The sequence below is a fragment of the Zonotrichia albicollis genome, chromosome 18, assembly GCF_047830755.1.
Source record: "Zonotrichia albicollis isolate bZonAlb1 chromosome 18, bZonAlb1.hap1, whole genome shotgun sequence".
Classification (NCBI taxonomy): domain Eukaryota; kingdom Metazoa; phylum Chordata; class Aves; order Passeriformes; family Passerellidae; genus Zonotrichia; species Zonotrichia albicollis.
In genome coordinates, this window is record NC_133836.1 from 5391900 (window position 1) to 5411245 (window position 19346).

A 19346-nucleotide genomic window follows, 5' to 3' on the forward strand; every position below is an offset into this window, starting at 1 on the left:
AAATGTATTTCTGTACTTCAATGGATAGGAAACATATCCTAAATTTTAACTGCATCTTACCAAGGAAGGTGTTTGCCTTCAGAACTGCTGAGACTCTCTTATTGGCTTTGGAGGCTTCAGTTCTACCCTTACATGATCCTGAGCAGAAAACCATGTTTGGGACCTGCTTCTAATTATGACTTGCCCCTCCTTTTTTCCATAGGAAGTACAATTACTGCTGCTATGGAGACAAGTGTAATTCAGGCAAGATGTGGGTCAAAGCAATACTTGGAAGGCAAAGATTCACAGAAAAGCAAACATCCTTTCTGCTATCTGTGGGTCTTCCCCCAGTCTTCCCTTGCCAACCTCCATCACCATCTGCTGTCTCAGGTAAGGAGGAGCCAAATAAATCACCTGTAACACCTGGAAGTTCTCACCAGGAGAGCTGCTCTTCCTCGCTTGCCCCACCTTACCCAGTGACTCCAGCTATTCACAGGATCTGCCAGCACTCACATCTTCAGTGTCTCTGTGGGCATAACAGCCTCAAATAAGCTCTTACTAGTCCAAAATGGGAGATTTACATTAATTAGTGCAAAAGGCTATACAAATTTAAATAATTTTTAAGGTATATTTACAATGTTATCAGGTTCCTGAACCAAAACACTGCTTTTATTTCCAAGATTGTCCCCTCTGCCTGCTCCTCAGAGTACACCTTAAACACATTCCTATGAATTATTTCCAAAAAACCCAGTTGCAAGCTGTATTATCTTACATGCAGACACTAGTGAGATTGAAAACAATCTTGCCCTTCCTGGTATGATGCTGCTTGGACTAAATGCTTGAGATGATCATTTGCTGGAAGAGGCAATCGATTCAAAGGAAAAGTTTGTGTTGAAATGAAGGAATTCTGTGAATTTCTGAATATGAAATAACATCAAGCAGGATAGAGGATGGCTGTGATACCTTTAAGGACACTTGAGGAAACAGATCCATCAATGCACTAGTGGAACCAACAAACTCCCAAACCCCAGCAGCAAATTAAATGTGAAACCTTTCAATTATGGTTTAAAATCACATCCCCACTAAAGACACTTCTCCTAAAGAGGTGGATTTCAGATACACCTGACAATGACATGAAGAAACTGAAAGATAAAATAAATTAAAGTCAAACTTATTGCTTTGACAATTAGTTCTTCTGGAGCTCACAGGTGAGCAGGGAGGGAGTCTGAGTCTGGTGACATACTCTGTACATTAAATTTGTCCTGTTTTCAGGATACAAAACATACCTTCTCAATTTAAAGAAATCATAGGAGCATATGCAAAGTTTTAATAAAAATTCTTTTTTAGCTTTGTCTGAAAGGGCTACACAATAAAACTATTGTATTGTAAAGGATCTGTTTTGTCTATTTTAAATTCTTCTTCCACACTATGGAAATGTAAGCATGTTACCCAAGCTATCCTACACCTGAGCCCTGAGACACTCAACAAAAGATCCTGTAACTGTCAGAAACAGCCCTTAAAACTCCCTAAGGACTCTTCCCTTACTGATTTAAATGATAGGCAGTTCACCTGCTGAACCTCCTTGTAAAATGTGTACCAGGAATTTTGTTTGTGTCTGTTCACATTTTCAGTCAGGACTGTATGAATAAGAGATGTGACACAATTTATCCATATGCAGCACCATATCTTCCCAAAGCACAGCATGCTGTATCTCACAGCTGCCCTTTTCACTGCTGCAGCAGGAGGAGAACAGAGGAAAGAAATAAACTGAACTCCTCTACAATGACAGAGTGTCTACAGACAGCCAGTGAACCCTCAAAACCAGAATCAGATAAATCTTCTTCAGAAAGACAGATGTTCAAGGAGCAACTCCTTCTACAGCTAATCTGAAGAATACCTTGTCACTGTCATGTCAGAGATAACCATTTCAAAAGTGGGAAACAACCTTAAGGTGTTGTGAAACTCTACAGCATCACTGAAATCATTGGAGCAGAGACAATTTGGCCTCTCTGAGGAGTCACATCTAAGATCCTTAGAATAGAAGAGATCCAGTTGGGAGGGACCTGAAACAATCACCCAGCGCAGTTTGCTAAGGAGAAGCATCTCCAACCCAGCACTACAATGAAGGTTTCCGATGCAATTTTAGTTAGCTTCACTACTAAAAACAGTAAAATCAGGAGAGCTCACCAAAATAGCAACTTGAGACCCTGCCAGTGACCAAGGCAGCCCCAATTAATTTTGTCCTACAGCAGTGAAGCCAGCACACAAGGCTCAGTCAGAACCTGAATTCAATGGCATTTTTCTGCATAAAGTTCTGAGAGCATTTAAGAATAACCAGGACAGCTGTTGGCTCCAGCCTAAAAATGCAGAACACATCTGTTTAATTTACCTTCATGTGCTCAAACATCCAGCACTGAAAAAGCAGAAGGTTTAAAGAGGTACTAAAATTTTTCTCTGTGGAGAAACAGAAGGAGACAACCATGCAGCAGTTTCCATTCATGCCTGACAGGAAAGGTGTGGGGTGAATTATTTGCAAGAACCAAAAATAAAAAAATATTCCATATGCATCTACATAAAAGTGTTTACTGATGATAAGAGATTGGTTTAAAATACTTTTTTGAAGGTTATGTAAATGGATGTTAATTACTAGATATTAGATTACTCCATAATCTATTTTTGCAATTAGCATCTTTGCTTACTGAAGTTTTATTACAAAAGGTGACCCCACAGCAGACCCAGAAGCACAAACCCAGTCTTGAAACCTGTACTCACTTCACCTTTCTTTTTCTCCAGCACAGATTTTTCCATTTAAAAAAGTGATATTAGCAGCAGATATTTTAGAAATTGAGGCTTTTTGCACAGGCACAGGGCACACAGGAAAAAATGATATTATCTGCTTTCCCAGAATGTCTCTGCTGATGTGTCTGGACCCCTTGGAACAAGGACTCTGGTGTCACCCACAGACCCCAAAGCCCAGGCCCCACCATGCAGCAGAGAAAACTCAATTAGAACTGAAATGTAATTAAGTACTTATAGCTGGAAAAAAGATTGAGGTAAGTAATTGAGGTAAGTATTTTTAACATGATACACAGTAGCGTTGATTGCAGGTTCTGAATGTGCATCAGAAATATTCTAAAAAAGAAGTGTGGGAAGGAATTACCTGAATGAAATAAGCAAAAATAAGAAAGGGGAAGAATTATCCAAAAAACTTTTGAATTTATTAAGGTCTAGGAGGAATGGAAAAGATTCAACAGATCTTGAATTACCCTGCTACACACGATGCCTCCTTTATATGCTGCATGTACCAGCAATGACAGACAAAAGAGACACAAATTGGTTTGATATTCTCTCTGCCTGGGCACAGACTTTCACTGCTCAACACAACATCATAGCAGGCTGTCAGAAATGCAGTGATTGTCAGGTTTTCACTTTGCTACCACACCACCATTCTACAAACATCAGAGTAAGGTAAAATGCTGCCAATAAGCTCATATTTACACTTCAGAGAAGTGTGCTGTTATTCTTCTCCTTCTAATTAAGTTGTATAAAGGCTTAGGCCTAATTACCATGACTTTAATGTCCTAAAACTGAAACAGTTTTACAATGGTTTATTCCAAATAATTCAACAAAACCCAATAAAATAAAATATAAAATAAAACATGAAATAAAATATAAAAATAAAAATATAAAATATAGAAAATTAAAATAAAATATAAAATATAAAAATAGACAAATAAAATAAAAATTAAAGAAAATTAAAGAAAATTAAAGAGCTCTTGTTGCTAGCCTCAACTGAAGTGATACAGGAACCCCATATCAGACACACAAGCTGGTCCCTAAATCTAACAGCCTGGCCTATTAAATCTGATTTTTTCTGCTGGGGTTCCTGATCATTCTAAGAGAACAGACAAAATCTGGGAACATACCTCTTGTAGATCCATCTTCTACAACATGAAGAAGACAGCAAATGGTGCATCTTGTTTATGAGGAAGAAAACTCCTTTCTGATGCTACTTGCAAGTTTATGCCTTGAAGTCTGGGAGCAGGAACCACACCTATCCAAGCACAGGGGCACTTACAGGGCTGTGCCCTTCCTTACTAAAACAGTCCAGAACACAATTTGCCTCCTGAGTTTTCCATGGCTTGCTGAGGCCAGGGTCTCACTGCCAGCATGGCAGAAATGCCTGGGCATCCCAGACAGGAGGAACCAGATCCCTGCTGTGGTACAGTCTCTGAGCTCAGCAGAATCATTTCTACTCAACAAGTGCACAATAAGAACCTCCTGGCAACTCACAGATCTCACATTCCTCTGAGAGGAACCATCAGAGCACCCTTAAGCAGATTCCTCAGGATGGCACAGTTCCAAAGATTCCAGAGTGGCAATTTACCTCTGTGACAACCAGGGGAGACTTCTTTGTAGTCTTGTACACAGACCAGCAAGATCATAATACTATTAGCTAGCAGTGATCCTTTTAGCAGGAAAAACCATCAGTAAACACAAAAAAATACATAAAACAGAAAAAATCTCTCAAGCTTGAAATGTTCCATTTGGATAAAGAATTCCTGACTTTCTGTAGGCGTTCTCCTGTTGCTGCCTTCCAGCATCTCCCCTCCTCCCTTTAATTAGAGCCTGTGCAAAAGGAGGGAGAAGCAAAGCTATATTTAACTCTCTCTACACCAATGACCAGATAATATATTCTGTACTGAATAAAAATATTTTTAGTTGAACTCAAAATCCATGGGGAAAAAAAATCTAGGAAAAAATCCCATATTTTCACCCTGAAATACAGAAAAGCTTAAACCCACCTTTGGCTTTATTGCATGTGAAACACTGTTGGGTAAGAGATTCAAATAATTCCTGGAGGCCAGTTAATCTGCAGAGACAGCTGAGGATCAGTAAAGAGAGCAAAGTCTGGCACCAGAGCCTCTGCTGGAATGTGGAACCATCCTTAATAGGAAGTACAAGTGAAAATTGTGAAAACTGGAGTAAAGAGATTCCTTTGATTCTCCTCTGCTGCAAGTAACTCCTAGGAAGAAGCCCTCAGTATGTTTTCTGCATAAAACAGGATTTTCTCCGAGCTCATCTCAGAAAAACACTTGGAAAGGCATTCTACACAGGTTGCTCCCAAGAGCAGAACTTGGGCTCCAGGACTGAGAAACCCCATGGAGTGTATTTGTAGTGTGCACAGAGCGTGGCTGAGCCCCGGCTCAGCACAGGACATTTCTCAGCATCTTTCCAAAGCTGCTTTTTCCATTTTTCAGAGCGCACATCTGGCAGCGCCGCGGCGCGAACAGCAGTTCCTGGCTCTCGGTGCATGTGCTCTGCATCCCATGACATCATGCACTCCTCAGCCTGCCAAGGAGCAGGCTCTGCTCTACAGACCACCAAAACACAGCCCCAGCAGCCCTGTGGGGAACAGGGATAACTTCCAGCCCCAAAAGTTTTCCCCTTGCAAAATCTTGTTCGGTGTTTCATCTGTTGTGCTGCACTCTCTCCCACTCACATCCATTACTCAAAAGCAGTTTTCAAATCATTCCTAAATTGCTTCTATTCTATCCTGCCTGTAAAGATATTTTCTTTGCACAAGGCTGTAACTACTCAGTTACTTCTCAGCAGAACCCTTTTTCCTTTTATTCACAGTGGGGTTTTAACTCTTTAACAACCCAAAAACTTGGAAATCTGTATTTCCCAAAGAAATCTCCCTTTGTTTTTCTTTGCTCTGGGTAATAGTAGGTGGCACTGAATAGATTGATTTTTCTCTGGAGATGGGATTAATGGCTCATCTTGTGTCATACTCATTACTTAACAGTGCCTCAGCAGCACAGAAGCTCTCTGGCACACTTAAGAAAATAGGTTCTACATTGTAGGGCAAATCAGAAGAAAAATAATTCTATTCCCTGAAAAATGCTCATGTTCAAAATCTTTCAAAACCATTTAAAGAAAGGCAGACAAATGCCAAGACCAAAGATCCATGACTTACACACTTATTGGTGGAGAGATCTGGAGCCAAGAACTGCTGCACGATTAGACCCTGGAATTTAGCAAAACTGGCTCTCTGCTCCAACTCCTGTTATCAATCCCAAACCAATCAGCCAGAAGGAAACAGTCACACAGATACTGCAGCTTGGTCATGAAGTCACAATGAGAGATAAGACTGCAAGATTTCCCTGCAATCATTTCACTAACAGAGGTGGAAAACAAGGTCTCTAAACCTGATTCCTCTTAAATAGGGTTTAATTGTCAAAGGGTGGAGAAAAATTGCAACAGATTGATATTTCAAAATGACAAATTTCAGTTTTCTTCTCATGCAAAGTGGTCTCGTGCAAAAGAGCCAACTCACTCATCAGGCAAGGGTCACTCAGAGGTTATCCACAGAAACAGGACATAGCAGAAGCCAGGTCTGTCACAAATTACCAGGCACATTGGCTCGAGGCAGCAGCAGCCCATAAATCCATTTCTCCCAAGAGAGTACTTGCATTTCTAGATACAGTGATTCCACTGACATCTCCTTTGCTTGCCTCCAGAGCATTTCCAGATATCAGTCTAATGTTCCAGAACAGAAAAAATGAGGGCACTTGAATGATTTCAAGTCACTGCACTCTCAAATGAAAAAGCAATTTTTTCCTATTGCCTGCCCCCCCGACTGAAGGTTCTCAAGCCCAATTGCTGTGTTTGGCATCAGGTAACTGCACTCAGTAATTGTGGCTACTGCCACTCACTTCAGAGCACTCTTGGAAAGGTCACCCAGTAAACACCCTTGAATTTCTTTACATCCAGTACTATAATTAAACAATAATTTTTATTTTAGTACTTTTTCCAGTGACAACCAGTGTTTAAGTATTTTTTTTACATTAATAAAGATTAAAACATGCAATATACACATAACTATGTGTTTCTCACACTGAAATGTATGTTTTGTTTATACTACCTTTTCCCCTGAAAATATCTCAGATTAATTAATTGCCATATATGATACTCCAGGGATAATGTATTTTTCTTTTTACTTTCGGTAGGGAAATACATGGTAAAAAGAGAATCCCAACTGTAGATAAAGTAAAAGACCTTAGAAATATCATATTTAAAAAACACTGAAGAAGGAAGAGTCAATGATCCTTTTAGCAGGAACTCCTCCTCTGACTGTTACAGGGTGGTTTGTTTTGACTCAGGGAGTCCCGAATATTTCTGGTTCTTCCTCACTTGCAACAGCAATGCAAGGAAATTCATGTTCCTGAATTTCAGTTCTGTGTCTGTTTTCATGGCAAGTTATTCCTGACAGAGTCTTTATAGCAGCTTTAAAGAAAAGTTATCCTGTGCTCATAAAGATGGAGCACTAATGAGTTTCATTAGAATGCAGTGCATCAACCCTAGATTGAGACATAGCCCCACATGATTAATTACCCTCTTGGAATTGCTACAGCAAAACAGAGAGGGCTATCAAGGCTGTCCTCTAGTAGCTGAGTCCACCCACCTCCTCCACCTTCTGAAGAGGTGTTCTCCTCCCTGCAGCTCGGCCACCACTGTGACAGCTGTGGGTGCTGCCAGCGCCAGCTCAATAGATGATAATCTTAATCCATCATCTTCTCTATTAGCAATTACCCTTGCTCATTTCAACAGCAAGGTCAGGCTTATTTAGCATATTTATCTTTCAGGAAAGTGTCAGTGTTCTAAGCATGAGTTTTTCAGCCTCAACTACTATTCAGTTATGTAAAAACAGGAATCTTCTTATTTCACAGCTAAGCTTATAATCATGTCAAATCAAACTAACTCAAAAATTATCTCAATTACTCCTTTGAAATGCATCAGCCAATTCCCCAGTTCACCCAGTTACAGCAGCATCAAAAAACTAGAGCTGAAAATGTATTTACTTGATTTTTACTTTTCAGAACATCTTGAAAAGAGATTTGACTGCAAAGATAACTGAAACCTATTTGCAAAGCAGACTGCATGTAAACCTACAGCTGTTTAAAGTTTATTACCTTTATTATAAAGGCATTATCTTGAAAGATGTCACTTTCTGTAGCTCTGAGATGCCCCAAATGAGGGTTTAGCCATGAAATATTAGGCACCTGAACACACTGTCCATGTGCTCCTCAAACATTACAACCAGCAAACTGCATGAAGGATCTCAGCACATGTCCTAGCCAGGCACCAAAATTAAAATTTTTCAGTTATAAAACCTCTTACATATCTTGTTGTATCAAAGCTTGTTCCAAAAACCATACACCTCCTAGAGATGCACATTTAAAGACTTGATGGTCTCCAAAGGTGCCATCCCACCCAAGCCATTTCAGGTGAATTCTGTGTTACAATAAGCACAGAATATGGACTTGAAGCTCTTAAAGGATTGAGTCCTGCATTGGTAGGAACAACAGAAATTTCACAATAGTCCTTCAAGGGTGTGCACTCTAGAACATTCCTGTGACAGGTGGCAGAGGCTCCTCAGTGACCTCACTGTGTGTGTGGCACAGCATGGCTGGGATGTGAACTGTGCTCACACATTCTGTTATTTCTCATATCAGCACCTCCATGCCACTTAAGATTCTTGTCTCTGAGGGGGGGGAGGCCCTGGCACAGATTGCCCAGAGCAGCTGTGGCTGCTCCATCCCTGGAAGTGCCCAAGGCCAGGTTGGATGGAGTTTGGAGCAACCTGGGACAGTGGGAGGTGTCCCTGCCCATGGCAGGGGGCTGGAACAAGCTGGCTTTAAGTTCCCTTCCACCCCAAACCCTTCTGTGATTCCAGGAAAAGCACTGCTAAACCCTGCTATGGCTCTCAGCAGCTGCCAAAAAGCTGCAAGCCATACCAGCCCCATTTCAGCTCTTCCATTTGTAACACTTCTAATGAGCAGATGGTTAATTTTTGTGAGCAGGGAATAAGAAACAAAACAACTTTTGTTGGTGCAAGTGTCCCAGGGTCCTTTAGGTTATAAAAACCACTTGTTCTGGATATCTGCTTAAATTTTTGACTGCAAATTTAGCCTTCTCTAGATTATGAGACAAATGTTCATATCCTCCATTTGTTTTCAGGTAAAACAAAAACCTGCCAGACATTGTTCAAGGCTTTTTAGCTATTTAGAAGTTGGAAAATACTTCAAGAGTAAAAAAATTTTATTGTGCCTGTTTCCTGTCTATTTCCAGCAATAAAATTTTTGTACATCTAGATCACAAACAGTATGTGCTTCTCCACCTTTATTATTGCAACCTCACTAAAAATCAGCAGATGAAATTCCCACACAACTGTGAGTACCTGACCTTCAGAGCCAGTTCCTCAAACACAACCTCAGGCTGGAACTGAAGGCTACACAATACTCAAAGTGTGAATGTTTGAACAATACTACTGCTCACTTCAGAGGCCAAGGGACTGGGGCAACCCCAAAGAAAGGAAAATAACTACAAAACAAGCTTTCTTTATGTTGTACTGAGAGAATTTTTGGGGGTTGTAGCACGAGAGAGATTCACAGAGATACCTAAAGTAAAATGTAGACACTGCTTTCTTTACCATGGTAGAAAGCAAAAAATTCAGTTAAATATACACAAAAGTCCTTCAGAAACCTCAGCATTTGAAAGATCACTGCATTTACCTTCCTGGCAAAACTGTCTTTAACTGAGATTCACAGAATGGAGAATTGTAGATCTGCTACATTCAAGTTGCTTCTTTATGTTCTACAGTGTGATTTTATGAAACATGAATTCACAGAAACTGCAGTAAATTTTTAATTAGTGAAATACAGATGGTTATTTTCATACAAATTTTAAATTTTCCTGGTTTTATGAAGCACCAACCAAACCCAACACAATGTGCACCATATTTACAAATGCTTAAAAATATTTATAACACCAGATATGATTTATCACTGTACTTAACAGCACTGAGCACTCTAAACTAACAAACAATAAAAACTACATTTTTGTGATTTTTTTTTGTTTAGTACAAACAAAATTTAATACAAAATAAAATATAAAACCAATTTTAAATACAAACAATTTTGTGTGGGGACACAGAAGAAAAAAGAACAAAAGCATTAGTATTTGGGAGGAGAATTTGTGTGAGAGCATGAGAGACAATGGATGTGTGTGAGCCAGGAGTGAGTTGCTGGTTTGGATCATTAACTGAGAGCTCGCTGCTGCTCCCTCTGCAGACTCCAGGATCAGAATCCTCACTCAGTGCAGTGTGAGATCAAGCAGAACAAATGTGGGAGGGCACAAAAATCATACAGGCAACTGATTTTCTTTTTATTCATTGGAACACTAATTTAGGCTCCTTAAAAAGCACATTTACTATATACACTCCTGTTATCCACGCTCCTTTGTTGCTGCATTCCCTATTCTGCTGCAGCTTTCCAAAGCCTCAGTGACTGTACCTTGCAATACCAAACATTTCCATCTGAGTTAAGTGCACATATTTTCTGCTTTAAGCCTAGGAGGGCTCAGTGCTGTAGCTGTCCTTTCCCAAACAGTCACAAAAGCCATTATTTCTCAGCACACTTTCAGAGTGCAACCAAACCCAAGAAGCTGACATTTTTTATTTAGTACCCATGGGCTATAACCATGAAAAATTTACTCCCTGAAATACAGTTGTATGCATTTCCTATCCACCCTACTCATGATAAAAAGTAATTTCCTTGCACAGCCTGGTAACAATGGCAACTGAATGAGATGTATCACCATAAAATAAACATGAGCACATCGCACATCTGAATTCTCCAGAGTGAGACTACTACTCTGTTTTCCCAGAGAACATTTAAATGAATAAGAGGCCTTGAAGCTTGACATGTATCTCTAAAGGCATGGGAGAGGATTCAGGGCAACTGTCATTAAAATTAATCACTATTAGTGATCACAAACCTCCAGTAACGCTGTGGCTCACTGCAGGAGAGCTATCAGGGCCAAAACAAGATGTCTAAGCAATGAAAACCAAGAGCTGATCAAGAACTTACAGGTATTCCTGTGTGATAACTGAGGGGGGCTAAAGGTTACACAACAACAAAATCTGATAGTAGATTGTTTTCCACTTCCTACTCATGGGGTAAAGGAAAAGTAAAGGAGAAGCATTATTTTGTACTTTGGACCAATTAAGAAAAAAAAAATTAAAGTAAGAAAATATGTCTAGAATTCCTTTCCTGAGTTATTGCAAAAGTCCACCAGAGTGAGGCAGGACCCAACCATGCCTGCCCAACTCAGGGGGGAGCTGTCCAGCAAACACAGAACTGAACATTACCAGGGTTAAAACCACCTTTCACCAGCTTCTTCACACACTCAGAAAAATTATGAAACTGAATTCCACTACTTGTTATGGCTTCACAAGACAAATGGGCTCAGAAATTCAGTTCATGAGAAGCCCATGAGTGATAATGAAGATACAAGAGCTCAAATGTAACCTCGAGGACAGAAAGCCCCAAAATCTCTGAATCTGCCTGACCTCTTTGCCAGGTAAACCAACCCCACAATTCCTCTTTCCTTAAACATCTCCTACCCACCAGGGCTTAAACTCCACCACGTGGCCCTTCAATCTTAGCACAGTAATTCTCATGGAACAGCCAACACCTCCTATCAAAGGGGAGCAGGGCTCTCCAAGAGGCAGAAGAAGGCTGTGGGTTTATAAAATCACCTTTAATTACATAAATCAGTAATTATTCAATTATCATTAAATTGTTTAATTGTTTATTTTGTAAAATTCACATTCCCCTCTCTGCTATGTCTTGTTTTTTGTGTTTTATTTGTGAAGGGCAGGAGCCTGCAAGCAGATAGCCACAAGGAGTAAAATACTTGGCAAAAATTAACCTCCTTTTTCACCCTGAAAAAAGTTGGAAAATTACGCCTGAACTACCCATTCTCCAGTGTTTCAAGAAAGTTTCTTTCCACTTCCCATATGAGACAAGCTTCTATTAACAAATGTTTCATCCAAGTACATTTTCCCTTTGTTAGCATCCAGAATATCTAGGGCTTGGTATACATCTTTGAAGAAGTTCATTAAAAATTAATCATAAAACCATGAATTTAACACTTGTCTAAATAAAAAATAAGTTTTCCATTAGGGGAAGTGAGCACTGTATTAGTTCTAACACAAGAAAAACTGAAGGAATAGTTTTCAGCTCCAGACCTATCAAGCACATGGAATAGAATTTTGACCCTGACTAATAAAAGCCACCACATCCACTGCCTGAGGAGAACAGTTTCAAATACTGGACACTAAGAAAAATGCCTTTATTATATTTTTATATACATCAATATTCATATGATGATATGAATATATATATATCCATATATTTTTTCTATGAGCTGGTTCCTCAACAGTTTTAAAGTGAAAAAAGCAGTACAGGAATTTGCATACCACTGCCAGCTTCTGGTAAAGTCATCAGAAATTACAAAAATAACTGCACTGAAGAGCATAAAAAATTGTGTCTATGATAGACTTCTAAGAACTTTTAGAGAAATTCAGTTATTTGACTTCCAGGACAGAAACTTGACATTCCTGAGTGAAGGGAAGAAAGGAAGAGTTCAAAACTAACATAAACCCAGAAAATAAAATTGAAACTAGAGTGTCCACTCACTACATGATAGAAACTACAATATTGTGCAACCTTTCTTTTAAACTTCAGGGGCAAATTCTCTGTCAGTGGATAATAGCTGATAAATAGCAATTATTTCTGTTGTTCCATGTAACATAAGAGGCTTTATAATTTCCTCTTTGGAGAAAATGAAAATCATGTACAAAGATGCTTGTGGCAAAAGGGAAATGTCACCTGCTTTGTGCAGCAGTTCAGACCTCAGTGCCCTCAGACACAAATGGAGCAGTGACTCAGAGAACAACAGGTTATAGAAATGAAAATAATTGCCACAAACCTCTTCCCTGCTTGCATTAGTTTGAACTGTCACCATGCTCTTGTCTCAGAAAATGCCTGTGCTTAATGCAGCAATTATCCCTGTGCTGCATCTCCTCCTTGTACATGATCACAGGCACTTCACATCTCACTCGGGGAGATGGAATGACCTGAACAAACCCCTGCTGGCTCCATAAGGCCAGGAAGATGGAATGTTAAGCCCTGGATGTATTTTCAGCTGTCAGGGAGCTATCAGCAAGGCCCTTGCTAATTGGTTGGGTTTTCTTGCCCTTGGCACAGCGTAGCACACAGTGTAAATGGTATCCTTGAGTGCTTCCTACTGATTTTCTAGTCAAGGCAATTTCCTGCTTTCTCCATTTTTAGTATTTTCTCCTGTCTACTTGTTCTCATAAACTCTCAATTTAATTCAATTTCCTCAGAGACTGGTTGAGATTATTGGTCTGTGATGAGGATCCAGTGATGTCCAGAAATGCCGTGATGTATCAGCCTGTATACCCAAAGAAGAAATGCAGGTTTATAAGAGCATTCTTGTCTATCACAGAGAAACCAGGTACAGCATCCTTGAATCCACTCAAATTCTGTTCTTTATTGTCACTCAGCCACCAATGGGCAGCTCTCAAAGGAGAGGAGGGTTTGATGCACTCCTTATCATCCACAACATCTTGGGCACTCAAATTCTAGTCCTTGGCCAACCAGAACTACAGCATAAATTCAGAGAGCTGGGACAAGACCAGGATGGCAAACTCTAAGAAAAACAGGACTGTTTGCTGCAGAACAAAACCAAAAACATCTGACACATGGTTGTTGGTGATTTGATTAATCAAAGCAGCAAATAATGTAATTGTAGCAAAAGGAAAAATAGATGCGGATACGGAGCATAAAGGCAGTAGGGTAACACAATTAGAGTAAACAATTAAAATGCAAAGAAATCCAGATAAAGTGAGTGCAAAGCAAAGCATTTCAGAAAGCAGAGCTCAGAGCAGCTGCTCTGCCTCCACTGCTGAGCATCAGTGACACTGAGGAGCCAGATCTGCCAGCACTGCCGTGCCACCACTCCTGCCTGATGTCCGACAAACACACTGGGCAGCAAGAACAGCACCGACTGCGGAAAGGAATTGACAAAATTCCACTTAAAAGTATCCCAAAAAATGTGAATTTCTGCAGAGCTGAAATGAGGTCCCAGGCCCTGCTGAACGCCTGAGTGCAGAGCGCCCTCTCATGTGCTTCACTCATTTCTCCACACATCACTGCAACCCTCCACAACTGCACAACTTCACAATCAGTCACCACTATGGTCATATTAGCAAAGGAATTAATCTCCAAGATGAGAAAGCTCAATCCTTTTATGCTGAGTGAAAACAAGGAATATATATCATTCTTAAGAATAACAAAACTGAAGGAACAAACTTCTGAAGAACCAAAAACTGAGAAGAAAAATCATCTGGCAGTTAACTCCTCAAGGTTTGGGTAGGTGAGAAAAAGAGGTAACAACACACACTGAGGTTCTAGTCTGAAACTGTGGGGTACAAAACCCAGCATTGTGTAAATAAGTGAAAATAGTCCAAATGTCTTAAAATGCTATCCAGTGGTAATGTGCCTAAATCTCAATGAGCAGCAGGTAACAAGATATTTTTCTTAAATATCACCCTTGCAGATCAATCCTCACTTCTGCATTTCAGAATTACTTCTGCATTTGTGCTTTGGATATTCAGATATAGGAGGAATAAAACCCACTATACCATTCCTGCACAGTAATAAAACTAGTTCCAGTGGCAAGAGAACTGTGGGGTAAAAAACTACCAACCTTCCAGGAGAGAAATTTACATCACAGCACTTAGACTAAGTAGAATAACTGCAGTTAATTCCATAAAAGAAAATTTTAGGTTGCTTTATTCCATATACAAAAGAGTTCCAGAAAACAAAGGGAGGAATAATGAAACCCTACAGTAAGTGCTTGGAAAATTTGTGTTGATTTGTTGCATGCTGAGCTCAAGTACCTCTATAAGCTTTTCTAATTCTAAGGCAATAAACTGATTTCTTAGAAAGGAGCCATTTTTCTTGTGTACTTCTCTAAGACAGACAACCACTACATGTGAAAATACATATTTTTTTTTAGGATGACATAACTATAGTGTCATCAGTCCACTGTGTCCCTGTCCCCCACTCTCATGCTGCACTGCTGCTGCTCTGTAATTTTAGGAATTTAGGGAAAGGAGAACCTACACAACTTATCTGCACAGCAGTTTTCCCCCAACAATGCCACAACCATTTCGTCTGATGCAGAGAATAATTCCCCAGTGAACTTGACTATTGGGAAAAGCACTAAGTCCATAAAGCTGTCAAAATACTACGTGATGCTCATTATATTAGTATCTAATTGGGAAAAAAAAAGGGAGGAGGGTGCAGCAAACTTTTAGGTGAGGGTGATTTGGAAATGTTGCCCAGAGAGGCTGTGGAGGTTCCACCCTTGGAGATATTCAAAACCTGACCAGAGAAAGTCATGGACAACCTGCTCCAGCTGACCCTGCACTCATCTCCAAGGGTCCCAGCCAACTTCAGCTCTGCTGTGGTTTTGCAACACAAAAAGACAGAAAGAAATGCACAAATCTCATGATAATGTAACACAAGTTCTAGCAGAGTAAAAAAAGTCTGTTAAATGGTTTTATGTATGTCTGAAAAACTGGAATGCAACTTTCTGCAAATTAAAGACAGACTGTGAGCTGAAGGACAGGACTGGAAAGTTCCTTGCTCATCAAATTAAAAACAAGAGGTCTATTCATGAAAAAAAGTTATGTGGTCAAGTCACATTCTTTGCTCAAAAGTTTTACATGAGACCGAGGGTGGGCACTCTGCTTGCCATTGACTGAGAAACTCTGAGGTTGTTAGGGATTGCTAGAGCATGTGCAGGTTTGTTTATAAAATGAGCAGGCAGTCAGGAGAAGTGCAAGGGGACATGCAAGTGTCCCTTCTTCTTGTAAAAGTCCTGCTCAAATGACTGACAGCTGGAGGCATTTAAAAAATACCAGTGCAATCTGCTCTGCCAAATTCCTCAAGTGAGATGACAACACCTAAACCCTCCTTCACTGCAAACACCCAAAGGTTTCACAGCTCACAATTCCCCTTTCTTTCAGTTCTTTCATATTTTTTCTCCACTAGAGACGCTAAGCCACATTTTTAAATTGAGACAATAATTTTAAATTAGGAGAAACAAAGACCATAAGAGAAAGTCATGCCTGATGAAAAGTGCTGTAATTCTTCCTAGCTACTTTTGAATTACATATGCACAGGGCATTCCTTTTGCATCAACTGCATTCTCCAGACAATTCAGCTTTTCTCTAAAAGGTGTTCCAGCTCTAAAAAAGGTTGAGACAAAAAGGTGGTCCTGTTTTAAGAAATAAGATTATTCCCTGCCTAGCGGCTTGAACAGTAGCAATAATCACAGATCATTACTGAACCCTGATCTTCAATTTGCCAGCTTGGCCCCCTCTCATTCAGGACCCCACTGTGCTTTTCAGGGAATGCTGCTCCTCAAGCTCCAGTCCCTGGGGCTTCCAACAGCACAGTGCCACTAATGGTACAGTCAGCATCCTTCTACTCACACAGGACAAAGAAATCAAATAAAATCAAGGTACCCCTCAGAGTGCTGAAAACATCCATCTTTGTGATTCTTGCTTCCATTTGTCTTAGGCTGTGAATGCTCCTATTAGCCAAATGTATTCAATTCTGACAAAGTCATTTCATCTCCTGTTAATGAACAACTTTTTTGTTGAGAGATTAAGAGAATAAATCAATGCCAAAACCCAGTTAATTCTTCAGTCGCAGTAGGCTGTTTGTACCTTTTGTTAGCTGTCACAGCAATGAGCCAGCACTCAACAGGAAGGGAAATCTACATTTTAGCAGGTCCAATTAGAATTAGGTCCAAATTGAAACTACTTAAGCCACAGCATTTTTCCTATAATGTGAGGATTTAAAAATACCTCAAAATCAGCAAGAACTAAGGAGAGACTATTCAGGTATCAGAGTCACATAATATATATCCCTCCATTTTCATGCACCATGCCTAAGGCTGTGCAGCTGTGAAGAGAAATAGAATAAAAATTTTCTACAGCACAATCGACAGCAAAACAAAGAAAACTGTTCAGTGGAAAATCAAAGAACAAAATGAGCATGATCTGATTTGCCTCTTGGATATTTCCAAAATGCAGTTTAATTCCTGAATTATTCTGTTATCCCTGCATTTCTCAGTGCTATGTACACAAAATATTTTTCAAACAGCAGAACACACAAGCCAGCCCTCTCAAAGGCTATGAACAGCTTTATGTGCTGTTGTTATAAACATGTTTCAGCCACACACAACAAGTTCCTGTGGTCTGTAAGAGATCTGATGTTTCTCTCTGCAATCACTTTCTCATTGTTCATGTCTTGAGCTGCATAGATAAGCATATGCATTTGTATAAACACACCTGCTCATTACCCAACATTATTTAATGCTTTAAAAAAAGATTTTGGGGTGGGGATGTTAAGAGCATGACTTTCAGCCACAGATTTTATTGAACTGATGTTAAGCATTAAGTGGAGTAGGAGCAAAAACATACAAATTAACAAACTACCTAAGAAATGTATTTGTATCCAAAGGAGGAAAATAAATATAGAAACTTATATTTAGTAGTTCAAAATTAAAAAAAAAAAACCTGCATTCAAATTAATGTTTCTACTTCCTAAGGAAAAGGAAGTCAGGTTATGTATTTAAAATTCAGGCATTTCAAACCAAATACCAGTTGTCCCTACTAAGCTCCCTCTTCTGGCTAATTAATAAACTTGCTCAGACTTTGTATGCAGAAGTTTTGATCTTCCCCTTTCTGTTCTATCAATGAAAAAAAATAATCTTTTAGAAATTGGTAAATAAAGGTTGACATTGAAATACACAAGCTTTCAACTTCAGACAGAGCCCTCCTTTTGTCTCTGACAAGTTCCACAAACACACGCAAGGAAATAAACATCCTTGTACTGTGTAGGGACACACTGCAAACTGGCACTCGACCATCTGCACCTCCTCTCAGCTTCTGAACACCACTGCCTACTTTCTGCTATCAGATATTCTTGAAATGTCTGTGTTCAAAACACGCCACACTAGTTAATTCGTTCCCCAAAGTACACCCTTCCTTGTTCTGGCTAAAACTAGGATTAAATATGTAATAAAAATACAAATACACCTTTCAGAAACTGTAAATGTTGAAAATGAGGAAAACAGAATCTCAGAATAAACTAGATAGGAGAAGACCTCGGAGGTCATGGAGTCCAAGCTGTGACCTAACATCACCTTACAGCCAAACCATGGCATTGGGTGCCTCATCAAGGCTGTTTTTAAAACCTCCAGGGACAGTGACTCAAGCACCTCCCTGGGAGCCCATTCTGAACCACTCCATCTGTGAAGATAAATCATTGATAAATCATCTTCCTGACAAAGCAGGACTCTGTTCTAGTGTGGACTAATAAAGTCTTAAGGAAGCATATGAAAAAGCTTTTCTAGAGGCTAATCAACAACTGTAAATGAAAATACAAGAATTAAGAGTGATCTGCTTTGAAAGAGAAGAAAACTTCAATAGTTTGGAGCCCAGCTGGTGCAGAGCACCCTGCTTGCCACCTGCTCTAATTTCTGAGGAGAGGAACCTGGGTGATGAGTCTGCTCTTAAACTGCACCTTTAGCTGAAGTGGCTCATAAGGATGGGTGAGGGATTGACAGGAGAAATGGAATCTGGAGCAGATGCTGTTAAAATCAATTAGCATGCAAAGGGCTGGCCCTGGACTAGCCAAGGCCAGGCAGCTACTGGAGCAATCAATGGCAGCTGGTGGGAAGCAAGCCCAGAAGGAAGAGGCAACCAACATCATTTACTCTTTACAAATGTTTCCTTACATAGTCTTACTGAGAATGCCAAGACACATATTTCTTCAAATGTTTGTCCAAACTATACTACACACAAACACTCTTTGAACAGCATTTTGAAAGACCTTATCATTCCAAAGTACTAATAAGAATGTCTATGCTACCTCTCAAAGTTTTGGAACCACATGTTCCTGGATGCTGATGAATACTGACTACGTTAAACATTAAAACAGATGTCTGGTCTTCACAACCCAGGAACCATGCTGTGTTAAAACAGTAAAATAGTAGCATACTCCCATTGGGGAACAGTATGCTAATACAGAAAAACTGTTTAATACCCAACAGGTAATTCAAGTCAAACAACTTTTAAAGAGAAAATATATTATTATGTAGGAGCAACAGGGGGTAGGATGGTCAGGACAGACAGAGACAAGAGATCTCTGCAGCCAGGTCAGGAACTTGGGGTTTATTGCAAAGGGCCTGGGTGCAGGGCCCTGCTGGGAGCTGCCAGCCACAGCTCAGAGCAGGCCCAGAGAAGTAAAGAGAGTGGAAAGAGAGAGAAGGCAAGAGTGTTCCTGGGTAAAGAGGATGGGAGAGAGTGAGGTTCCCATTACAATACCATAAATTTTCTTCTGTGTTGAATA

General features: G+C 39.9%; 1 protein-coding gene across 3 annotated transcripts in view; it reads right to left on the reverse strand.

The window, feature by feature from the left end:
• TTC28 (tetratricopeptide repeat domain 28) overlaps positions 1–19346 on the reverse strand; it is a 108064-nt gene that overhangs the window by 81537 nt on the left and 7181 nt on the right. Inside the window, exon 1 of one of the 3 annotated variants that reach the window (XM_074553942.1) lies at positions 3906–4488. The exons of the other annotated variants lie outside the window; for them this stretch is intronic. Coding sequence (XP_074410043.1) covers positions 3906–3920 — 15 coding nt within the window. The 5' untranslated portion in view covers positions 3921–4488. Of the gene's footprint in view, positions 1–3905; positions 4489–19346 lie in introns of those variants that run through there. 3 annotated transcript variants of the gene reach the window in all.